The 12,228-nt window shown below is 37.6% G+C and overlaps 1 protein-coding gene across 4 annotated transcripts in view; it reads right to left on the bottom strand.

Moving 5' to 3' along the window:
• Positions 1-329: 329 nt before the first annotated feature.
• The window catches only part of WDR37 (WD repeat domain 37), a 66,322-nt gene continuing 54,423 nt past the window's right edge, over positions 330-12,228 (bottom strand). For 3 of the 4 annotated variants that reach the window (XM_073334473.1, XM_073334474.1, XM_073334475.1), the window contains 3 exons: positions 5,980-6,114; positions 5,498-5,612; positions 330-2,120 (listed from right to left, as the gene is read on the bottom strand). In XM_073334473.1, coding sequence (XP_073190574.1) covers positions 1,989-2,120; positions 5,498-5,612; positions 5,980-6,114 — 382 coding nt within the window. In that variant the 3' untranslated portion in view covers positions 330-1,988. Of the gene's footprint in view, positions 2,121-5,497; positions 5,613-5,979; positions 6,115-12,228 lie in introns of those variants that run through there. The other variant, XM_073334476.1, reaches the window with a different exon arrangement.

The raw sequence follows: 12,228 nt of genomic DNA on the forward strand, positions 1-12,228 counted from the left end.
ACCAGCAATTAAAGCCTACAGCTGATCATCTGAACTCTTCACTATCAGGTATGAAAGTGTGGCAATTCTGAAAGACTCACAGTCTACATATATACTGTTACTCAGAAAAACATGTGTTTTGAAAGATCAAGCTACTGTAAGATGTTCTGCTCTATGAAGTCGCCACATATATGCTCTTTTAGTCTCTCCATTAACCACCTCACCCCTTATTATCCTTTCATAGTTTTATGCTTCAGTTTACTGCTAGGACCCCAATTTTTTCATAATTACTTAATGGTGCACTTATTCTCCCCTCCTACTCCACCTCTTTGCCTTCATATACTAATGAATGAAAGATCCGGTTAACAAATCAGCCTCTCAACTTCATTCTAAGCAGTGCTGTAGAGGACTCAAGCTCAGCTTTTGTTTCATATAATCATAAGAATGTGATTAGAAGATCATAATACTTAATATCTTATGGCAATCCACTTAAAATATCCTACTATATAAGAAGCCACCATCTAATTACTTTGATCTTTCATCTTATGCTGTGATATGTCACACACTTAGGGATAGAGCTAAAAGGTCGGTCTAAAGCAGCCTTCCTCTTCCTTCTGAAAATGTCAGCTGCCATATGCATTTGCTTATTTGAACAACAGCTGGGAATAACTCAACAAAATGCCAGTACAAGGCTAAACACAATGAGGAGAAAAACCAGTGTAAGATCACTTGGGAGTAAGGAGGGAAAAGCTACAGAATTATTCCCTCTGGAATGGAGAAGGGACTGCAGCAGCCCTAGTTAGAGCTGAAAGAACAAAGATGACACATGATGTTTATCTGTGGTATTGCCCCACTAGCCTTAAATGTTAATCTTAAAAAATCACATTTGGCATGATTGTCTTTCTTCATCTTAAAGACAGTATTTCAGACACAGACCAAAAGCACTTTCTCGAGGTTATGGAAAGACTCAATTTATCCTGACCGAAATTCATTTTTTGAGGTAGTACTCATTTACTTCATATTGCTGGCTCAAAATAAAACTAGGGAAATTAACCCATTTAAAAACATGTTCACTGAAGGTGTAAAAACAAACAAAATTTCCTTTCGGGGTAAGTAACCAAAAAGTGTCAAATCCTTCCTATATAAGTCAACTCACATTCAGTGGAACATCTGAAACTTTCATAAATGGTTTATAACAATAGCTATAAACTAAAGTGCTTTAAAAATTTGCTTGAATAGATTTCAGTGATTAGAACCATAATATTCTGGATTTTTGCTAGTGTGAGATGATATAAGATTGGAATGAGCTTTATGCATGAAGGGCAGAATGAACATTTTCTTGTTCTTTTTCAAGAGAAAATGTGCAAAAACATCCTGAATGTTTTAACGCAGCATTCTATGCACACTACAAGAGGCTGCTTGTTTTTTCCTTTCTCAACTCCATGTTATTTCTCCAGTAACTAGAAATAAAATTGGAGTTGAAGTTACACTACATTGCAGCACTAAAAATCATACTTCAGACAGATGCAAACAAGAAAATGTTTAACATGATACTATTACTGAAATTCACACTTCTTGAAGTTCAGCCCTGCAGATTCCTTTTAACTCAAGGCAGATATGTAAAATTATGGAAAATGCAATAGACTACTATATATTCTTCACAATAAGTATATAAATTTCACATTTAAGTCACAAATGTAATGCCCTACTGTTCATCTAGCAAATGCTGAATAACTTACAAACACTTATGTGCTCTATATAACAGTGAACTCCTTTCTACTGACTAGTGGATGCCAAGATATAAAAGTTCATACACAAGACAAACTATTTTTTAAAAAAAGTCACATTTTCTGTACATTACATGCAAATGGTGCACAATGTGGTAACAACAAAGCACTCCTTTTAAGGGAGAACTTTTACAATGAAGGCAGACTAATATTCAGGAGAGTCTGCAACAACAAAAAAGTTTACAAGTCCATGGCAACAAAAGCAAAAATTGTTCCAGCATCTCATTTTTCCTGTAACAAGGCAGGGATGTTGATGTTCCAGCCAATAGCTTGACGATCAAACCCACAGGTAAATAGGTTACATATTGGATGGTCTTCACTCCAAGCTGAACAGCAAACCATTCTTCTATGGCCCTATTACAATTTAAATAAATAAATTAGTATTACATTAAACAAAGGTGTTTTAAAATTAGCAACCTATTCACTATACTAATTCATGATGAACTAATTCATGATGAACTGATACAAGTATATGTTTGCATTTACCAAATAAGCCTATTCAAATAGATTTTTTTTATATTATCTAAAAGGTCACACCAGGATGAACCTTCCAGTATCTTAAGCGCCAGTGTTTAACAGAACACTGGATGTTATTAATTTTTATTAAAAATTCCCAGTCTCTCTCTTGCCATGCATACTTCTATCAGAAAAAAATAGCTCAAATATAATGAAGTACATTTGGCAAGTTTTAGAGCACAAAAAAAATGTAAGAACAAGTTAGTTTGTAAAATAAAAGTTTATATGCCATGAATAAGGCTATGTTTTAGCATGGGTATTTTTAGTAAATGTCATGGACGGGTCACGGACAGTAAACAAATATTCACAGTCCATGACCTGTCCATGACTTTTACTATATACCTTTGACTAAAACAGGGGGGAGGGGGCAGCCCTGGGGGCACCACGGGTGCTGGAGGTGGTGTTCCAGGTGGTACGCCATGGGTCCTGGGGGCCATAGCCGGGGGGGGGCAGAGGGGTGTGGGTGCTGGGGCAGGTTCCCTACCCGGCTCCTGGGAAGCAGTGACCTCCAACTCCTAGCTCAGTGTGCTGCCTCTGCTCCACCCCAAGCCCCAGTTCTGCAGCTCCCATTGGCTGGGAACCCCGGCCAATGGGAGCTGCAGGGGCAGCACCTGGAGGCAGAGGCAGCATATGGAGCTAGGAGCTAAGGGAGAGGAGTTCTTGTCGCCCTACCAGGGAGCCCCCACAACACATAAGCACTGCCCCACACCCCAATCTCCAGCGCTGAGCCCCCCCCATACCCAAACTTCTGTTGCTGGGGGTCTGGGGGCCCGAGACTTCCCCATCAGTGGTCAGTGCACCTGGCCCAGGGGCTACCTAGCTTCTCAGGCGGCTTCCAAGCCAGCCACACAGGCTGCTGAAGAAGTGACGGAATCCGTGACTTCTGTGACAAACACGTAACCTTAGCTATGAAGTCTGCTGTGGATCTCTTGGAATATTGTGAAAGAAAATAGCTTTGTTTAGAAAAGCAGGCATTGGACTTTCTATAGAAAGTTTCACAATCATTTTAGTATGACTGTACAGATCTGTGCTGCTGCTATTAAAGTACTACAAACCTAAAGGAGCATTCACAGTCTAGAAAAATCTACATCCTACAGAAAAATGTCAGAGATTTGTAAACATGGTTTCTCCAGAACAGCAAGAGTTCTGAAGGACTTTGTTCCTTTTACTTATTTCCTGTAAAAATGTATCTACAAATTTAACAGAAAAGAGCATGAAACTATGATCCCTCTCCCCATTTCTATAATCTTCAATATCTTAAAGATCTATCAAGTAGCACGAAAATCCTCAATTTAAGTATTACATCCTCTGTTGAACTGCTTTGCTGCGATCTACTTGAATTGCTTTCCTGATGCTTTTTAGAATTAAAAACAGGATTAATGCCATATCGCAAAATGTTTTTTAGTTATACCAAATAAAAGACAGAAACCACTTCTCTCTCAACACTGCCCCCTAAGGGTGTGTCTACCCAACAACAACAACAAAACCCTGTGGCAGAGAGTCTCGCAGCCCAGGTCAACTGATTCGGGCTTGCTCTACAGTGCTAAAAATAGCAGTGGAGATGTTTGAACTCAGGCTGGAGACCGTCCCACTCTCACTGGGTATCACAGCCTGCGCTCCAGCCCAAGCCTGAATGCCTACGCTTCTAAATTTAGTCCTGTAGAATGTGCCCAAGTCAACTGACCCAGACTGAGACATACTGCCACAGTTTTTGTTTTTTTGCTGTGTAGATGTACCCTAATAGGGACCCTAAAGATCATTTGTTGGTCTCACCTGAAAGGTAAGTTCTTCATCACACAGTATCACTTATAACCAGGCTGGGGCACTGGTAATACTGGCCAATATAAAAGAGTATCACCAACTGAATCACCAGCACCCTGGGTCCTGCCTAATTACTGATCTTGCCCAGAAGTCTTAATCTACTTTTGTTTTGTTTTTTTAAAAAAGTATTAACAAAAGTTACTTTCTGTAAGAAAAATAATAGCAGCCTGTTCAGTGACATTCCAATGGCTCTGCACTCACAAGAGATTTGGTTTTGGTTTCTGATCATTCATTCTCTTAACAAAGAATGGCTAATACTACTGTGGAGTCATGACATTAGTCGCACTGTGGGAGAAAAATAATGTCTCACAACAGCTACCCCTCAAGTCAATTAACAAGCAGTCCCAAACAGAATCCTTGCCATCCCTCAAATCAAAAGGATCATTACTGCAGGCTGAAGCATCAAAACACCAAACTGAAATACTGACACTTCAATACTCCCCTCCCTGTTCCTTATGGTTAAGCTATTCTTAAAACCCTTCTTTTAAACTGTGTAGCAGTGTTTTACAGCTGTTGCATTCCACCCCCAGAGTGGGCTGCGTTTCAGTGGCATGCAATGTGATTTCTATACATCTACCTTCCAGGAATGTTGTGCGATGCAGAGTTTGTAACATGCTTTCAGGTCCTATGGAATGCTTGAAACATGCTATAGAACTGCAATATTAAGTAAGTTTATTCTAATTTTAAATGGTAGTTATTGTTAGAACAAGACACTATATAAAGTGGCATCTTATTACTCAGATCTATTTTGTGTCTATTGTGAGTCACACTAGCTAAATTTTTCAGGACTGTTTTGACTACATTATTCCAGTTAACTCTACAGCCCCTACACAAAAGGAGAGAAAAATGTTGCGGGGTTTTTTGTTGTTGTTTTTTTTTAAACCTACACATCAGCTCTCTTACTAAGTCCCAAGTCCAAAATGGATACTAGCACAAGCATGGGAAAAAAGCATCACTATTAAAAATCTTCAGTTTGCAGGATGGACTGCAACATTTTTTTTTACTTGTAAACTAAACAAATTTAACAGGCAATCACTGAGAGACCTGGAACTTCAAGATGTTATGTAGTCAGTCATTTTTCAGAGCAGATCCATGTTCTAAGATACACTCTACATTTAGACTTCAAGTGGTTTTTAAGCATTCTTCACTTCATTTATAAAATTTTTAAAAGTCAGAAACACTTCAGCACAGAGAAGTCAAGGTGAAACCAGCTAAATTGAAAATATACATCATACATATTTTGAAGACTCAGTAAAAAAAATTAAAAATATTATATTAATTTATCTGTTCCAAAGTTTGCAAGATTTACCCAAATTTAGAAAACTCAAAATGGTTTTGTATTGAACACTAATTTTCAGTAACTGACAATATTTGCACTCCAGAAATTCAGCTACCTGTCTGTTACTGCGAGGGAGCCGTGCTAATCGCACTCCTGACATGTCGAATAATCTAACCTGACGGTTGTCATGTGGAAGGGCAATGATTCTTTGGCCAACACATACATTAATCCTGCACAGAAAAGATAAAAGTAGGTTATGTACAAAACTGAACCTGACAAATAGGACTTGACAGTACAAGTCTGAGTTCATTGACAGTGATGTGGTTGAATATTTACTATTAAATTTATCAGTATTAATGAGTATATTACAGCAAAGATTTTTTTTTATTGGAATAAGCTTGATCATCTGTGGCACACACACACGGATGCACAACTACCACCAGAAACTCCAGGAAAGCAAAATTATCTGCTTTATAAGAAGGCTTTTTACAAATCCAACCAAGCTTTGTTTTCACTCTTGATCACTGAATTTTAGTTCAGGTTCAATACATTTTAATTGAAAATTTTTAGGGTTAACTCAATTGACTATTTGCTTACCTGTTCACTGCAGAGTCTGTACGGATAGTAGCAATAGGAGATCGCATATTTTTCAAGTCCCAGACTTTTACAGTACGGTCATCGCTACCCGAAACAACATTGTCACCCACTGTGAAAACAGCTGATGTCACAGTGCTAAACAATTGGAAGTAAAAAAGAATAATAATCAAAGCTTCAGGAAGAGTTAAGGAACCTTGATTTCAAATTCTTCTGTTAAGTATTCTTAGGTTCTTTTAAATGTGTCATTTACAATAGATAATTTTAAACCAAAGTGACTAAAAATTAAGGCAATCTTCAAGTGACAGATATTAGACTTTGAATAAACTCTCAGTGGAAATGAGGGAAGCCAGGTCATATGGCACATAAAGCTAGACTGGACAAAGCCCTAGGGGAAAAAACAACACTGTAGAGAAAAGTGCTCCACTGGTACAGACAGACTAGAGAAACTAAATAGTCATAAGAACTGCCATACCAGTCACATCAATGGTCCATCTAGTCCACTATTCTGTCTCGAACAGTGGCCAGTACCAGAGCTTCAGGAGGAACATACAGAACAAGGCAATTTTGGAGTGATCTACGCCATCCTCCCCTTACAGTTTCTGGCAATTAGAGATTTGGGATTGCCCAGCCACAGGGTTGCATCCCTGACCCTCTTGGCTAATATCCATTGATGGACCTACCCTCCATGAACTTATCTAGTTCTTTTTTGAAACCAGTTATGCTTTTGGCCATCACAACATCCCATGGCAATGAGTTCCACAGATTAATTATATGTTGTGTAGAAAAAAAATTTCCTCGTTTGTATTAAACCTGCTGCCGACTAGTTTCATCGGGTGACTCCTAGTTTTTGTATTGTGAAACAGGGTAAAAACACTTCTCTATTCATTTTTTCCACACCATTCATGATTCTATAGACCTTTAACATATGTCCTGTCCACCCTTGTCTCTTTTCTAAATCCTTTCCTAATGGTTCCTAACACTGTTAGCTTTTTTGACTGGTGCTGCGAACTGAGCTGAAGTTTTCAGAGAACTGTCCATAGTGACTCCAAGATCTCTTTCTTCAGTGGTAACGGCTAATTTAGAGCCTATATGTACATGTGTGTAGTTGAGATTATTTTCTCCAATGTGCATTACTTTGCACTTATCATTGTTTAATTTCATCTGACATTTTGTTGCCCAGTCACCCAGTTTTGTAAGATACCCCTGTAATTCTTCAATCAGCTTTGGACTTCACTATCGTGAATCATTTTTATCATTTGCAAACTTTGCTAGTTCACTATTTACTCCCCTTTCCAAATCATTTATGAATACACTGAACAGGACAGGCCCTAGTACAGAGGACCCCACTGTTCACCTCTTTCCATCTTGAAAGCTACCTTTTGTTTCCTATCTTTTTTTAACTAGTTCCTGATCCATAAGCGTACCTTCTGTCTTATACCATGAGTGCCTGCTTTCCTTAAGAGCCTTTGGTGGGGATCCTGTCGAAGGGTGGTTGAAAATCCAAGTATAGTACATTGACTGGATCACCCTTATTCACTTGCTTGTTGACACCTCAAAGAATTTTAACAGACTGGTAAGGAATGACTTCCCTTTTACAAAAACAGTGTTGACTTTTCCCCAATAAATCATGTTTATCTATGTCTGATAATTCTGTTCTTTACTATAGTTTCCACTAACTTGCCCAATCTTCCACCTCTAATTTTAGTTATCAAATCATAACATCCCTAATGAAGACCTCTTCATTCACTCTGGTCACCCTGGCAGAAAATAAAGTACTAAACTATTCATTAAAATGGAATGAATGCTACATTTAAAGGTAAAATTAAACTATTTTAATCTCCCAACACCCAAGCTTCTATATTTTTCCTGCCAAACTGAATTTCTGTACTGCTTTAGTCATTTGTATTGTCCACATCAGGAAGACAATTAAGCTCCTTTAGAGACTTCAGATGAAGTTAGAAAATGTTTTGGTTTAAACTATTTAGATTTTATGGTACACACACGTAATGGTATATAGACACATTTCATGGGTACATTTCAGATACTGCTAGAAGTATCATCAGCTGATACTTAGGATCTGACCCATTATACCTAAATCTGTGATATGACAACATAAAAAAAAATGTATCAGCACCCGTAAGGAAGAAAAATGGTGCCAAGAAATGTAAATACAGAATGTCAGATATATTGCTGAACTCTAATGAAGGATGAAGATGTTATGAAAAGTGACCATAAAGGAATACTCATTTAGTTTTTAAACTTGAAATGATAGATCTCAGGGGTTTTGGCCTATTTCTTCAATTTTATTTCATTAATACATACACAAATTTTCAACTAAAAATTTGTTGGCTAGTTTCCACCTATCCAATGTGCTCAAGGCATTTTCTTCCCTCTCCTAAACCATTAAAGTATGCTTCTCAGCTCAGTTTCTATGGATGTGATTTAATGACCTATCCTGTAGTTGAGGTCAGGCACATCAATTTCTTGGAATTTAGTAATTTTAATTTAAGATGTCAGTTGTTCCTGTCATTTCTGTTGTACTGTGAGAATTTGATTTCATGTCTATTCAGACTACTGATTGAGATTAGCACTATCCAGGTCACAACGGACCAGTTTACGCAAGCCCTCTTAATTTAAATTGACATCAAATTAAACTCTAATTAGGACTCAACTCCACTGTATTAATGATACAAAGTTTCTTAATGCACTATTAGAGTGCAACTAAGCTATCCAGGGAAATTCACACAGCATGAATCAAAGGTGTTCACAACCCAATCTTCAGAACTCCATGCTCCCCAGCACAAAAATAGAGACATCTGTGCACCTAAATAGTACTTTGGGGCCACAAATACCGAAGGCACAATCTGGCTCTCACCAACAATTGCAGGATGGAGCCCTTGGACAGCAAAGTAATAGATGCCCTAGACGACTGGAATGAATACCCTTTCATGGTAAAATTACTTCATTCTTGGGCTGGAGAATTTTATATGGTACATGTATTTTCCATACCATGCAACAGAGTTAAACAAGTAGTAAATCTTTCCTCCAAAGTATAACCTACAAATACATGGTTTCTGTATGATGCTACACTAGCTCTTTATGCAACTAAGAGACTTCTCAGTAGTAAGTTTGTCATAGGGTTTCCCCAGAAGCCATCAAATGAGATTTTTCCCCCTCCACCACATTGACTGTTCCCCTCCTGGATCTCTTCAATAGAGAGGCAAAGAGGGTATGTCTACATTGCAATTAGGCACATGTAGTGGGCCCATACCAGCTGACTTGGGCTTGTGAGGCTCAGGGTAAGGGGCTGTTTAACTGAGGGTCCCAGAGTCCAGGCTCCAGCCCAAACCTGAACATCTATACTGCAATTAAACAGCATAGGCCAGCCACAGGTTTTTAATTGCAATGTAGACATACGCAGAGAAGGTGCAGTTGCCACCACCTCCCTGCAGACAGACAAGCAGTAAATTATCGGTGCTTAAACTACTGTTAGATAAACAAGTTTACTAAGCACCAAGTCTAAGTTTCTTGAAGGTGGAACGCATTCAATGACACATTCAAACTGCTTGTAAATTAAATTCAGAAATGGGTGCAAATAATACCATTGGCCTAAGAGTGTGGGCCAGTGCTGCACTATTCTCATGCAATTCAAATCATAGCTCACTTGAAACTCCCTACTATTCCAATTTGGGGCTTTTCTTGATATGAGACTGGTAAAAATCACAAAAAAACTAAGGTTCTTTAATTTAGACAAAATAGGAACAACAAAAACCAACATTTTTCAGTTACAAACTAAAACAGAACTTGAACTCAGTTCCACGCACCAAACATTTGGAGACCTAGACATTAAAAATAAATATATAAATATTTTTTTTAAAAAAAATCAAGATTTAGCTGTACTGAATACAAACCATTAATGTAAGAAAAAAGGAAGAGATTAAATAACTTCTCACTTCTTCTGTATTTACTGGCCTTTAAGTGGTTCTAACCAAGTTAAAACTGTAGTTAACATCCCCTTGGTTAAATTAATAAAATGCATCAACAAAAGATCATTAGACCCTGTGTTAATGGAATGCTAAAAGACATTAGGTTTTTAATAACTCAAAAGAATGACAGGCATTGTAGGACAAAAAACTGGCAAAGAGGCAGCCGTCTTATAACACCTTAAACCGTGGGTCCCAAAGGGAGTTTGGTGTGCTACTACTGTTCTCCAGGAAAGCTTCAGACTCTGCCAAACCCCAGCAAAACTCATTTATCTTGTCGTAGCGAGCAGCCGAGCATATACTTCCAGCTGACAGCGTGGCACTTTCTCACCACACACCACTGCCTGATCTGGAACATTCTGCTCCCTCCGTGGGTCTCAATCAACGGAAATACTGTAATGCTAGCACTCCTCATTAGGACTAACAGCTGTCTCCCCAGTCACACAGAGACACAAAACTATTTTGCATAACAATCTGCTGAAATTTCACACACAGGAAAAAAAATGATGTTGAAAATGTTGGACCATGAAATGCTGATGCAGTATGCTTTTTGGCACCATATCAAAAAAATTAACGCTATAGTTTCCTTTATTTGCAGTACACACTATTTTAGGAACTGTTAAACATGTAACAATAATGCAGTGCTTTTTGTATCAAGGAAGATGCCTGGATGGTCTTTAACACTAAATATTTTGTGAGAAGTTATAACCAGGTACTAGGGTTTCGTTCAGGCCAGCCAGTTGAGCTTCCTTCTGAAACTGGACTTGCAAAGACAGACAACCCGGACATCGTGATTAACTGATTTTTTGCTATTCAATAAATTACTACTCAAAAGTGTTATTTTTATACAAATGCAGTGTAGTTATAGTTGGGTCGGTCCCAGGATATTAGGGAGACAAGGTGGATGAGGTAATATCTTTTATTAGACAACTTTGTGCTGGTGAGAGACAAGCTTTTGAGCTGACACACAGCTCTTTCTTCAGGCCTGATTACCTTTCCCAGACCTGAATAAGAGCTCCGAGTGGCTTGAAAGCTTGTCTCTCTCACTAAACAGAAGTTTGTCCAATAAAATATATTACCATGTTTATATAAAGTACAAATTATAAAACTTAGAAACGTGACAGTTGAAAGAAAAAACCCCTACATTTTCTCTTAGTAGAGCAATAAGACACAGAATAGTTATTTAGAACATAAGGGAGATTTCCTATAACAATTCCTCCATATACCTGATTTTAATGCAATTATAACAAATGCTGTACACCACTATTATAGAAAATGACTATTAAAGCACTTTGAGATTATTAATTTAATTATGCTCTCTGGACAGAGATAACAATGTAAGAAAATGTCTAGTTAAAAATTCAGTGTAATGCTCCCAATAAAAACCAACATTACATATTTCATTATTTAAAAGTAGAGAAAGTACAGTTAGACAAATGTAAATTCTAATTATGTATCTGTATATCTCAAATTATAAATTTGAAATAATTTGCTCCGTTTACATTTTAATATTTTTCCCATTAGTTTAATAGTATTTTCCCACTGTAAGCATTATTAATTTCAAATTAGTTTAGTTTATAAACCAAAATGTGTTGTATTATTACAGCAAAAGTGATAATTTTTTATTTTCCTTCATTGGAGTTATTCCAAGTCAGTTGAAATGAAATGAAAAGAGACGTGTGTCCATTTACTGACAGGGGGAGGAAATGTATGATCTTTTCCATTCATCTGTATCTCAAATATCCTATATCAATTTAAAATCTTATCAACTGCCAAAATGTTGGTCCACTTAAAAATATTGTCAAAACTGGTACAAATAGAGTCTTTAGCCCACCTGCTGGTGAGGCGTAATGGCCAGTAACTGCCTCAACTGTCAGTTTCTTTTTATTGCAGTTGCGATGAAAAACTAAAGAAACTGTTATGCCCAACTCTACAGAGAAAAGGTGGGGAAGCGTGAGCACATAGGGAATATGTCAAATACTTGTAGTAATTCTTGTCAGAAAGCAGTAGGAAAACGATTTTTCAGAGCATATACTGTATTAGATCCCAATATAAAGACAACATCTCCACAGATGACTCTAAAAAGGCCATAAAAATAGGTAAACAAGCTTGGAAATTATTTATACACAAGAGTGTGGAAAGAGTGTGCAAGAACAAGTAAGATACCACAACTCACAACACTGCACTAGAGACATTCAAGACACGTTGGCCATACTATGCAGAAATGTCAGGAAGCTATTGGGGAGACACTCTAAATTTGGCAAGA

The sequence above is a fragment of the Lepidochelys kempii genome, chromosome 2 (genome assembly GCF_965140265.1).
Source record: "Lepidochelys kempii isolate rLepKem1 chromosome 2, rLepKem1.hap2, whole genome shotgun sequence".
In the NCBI taxonomy this organism is placed as follows: Eukaryota; Metazoa; Chordata; order Testudines; family Cheloniidae; genus Lepidochelys; species Lepidochelys kempii.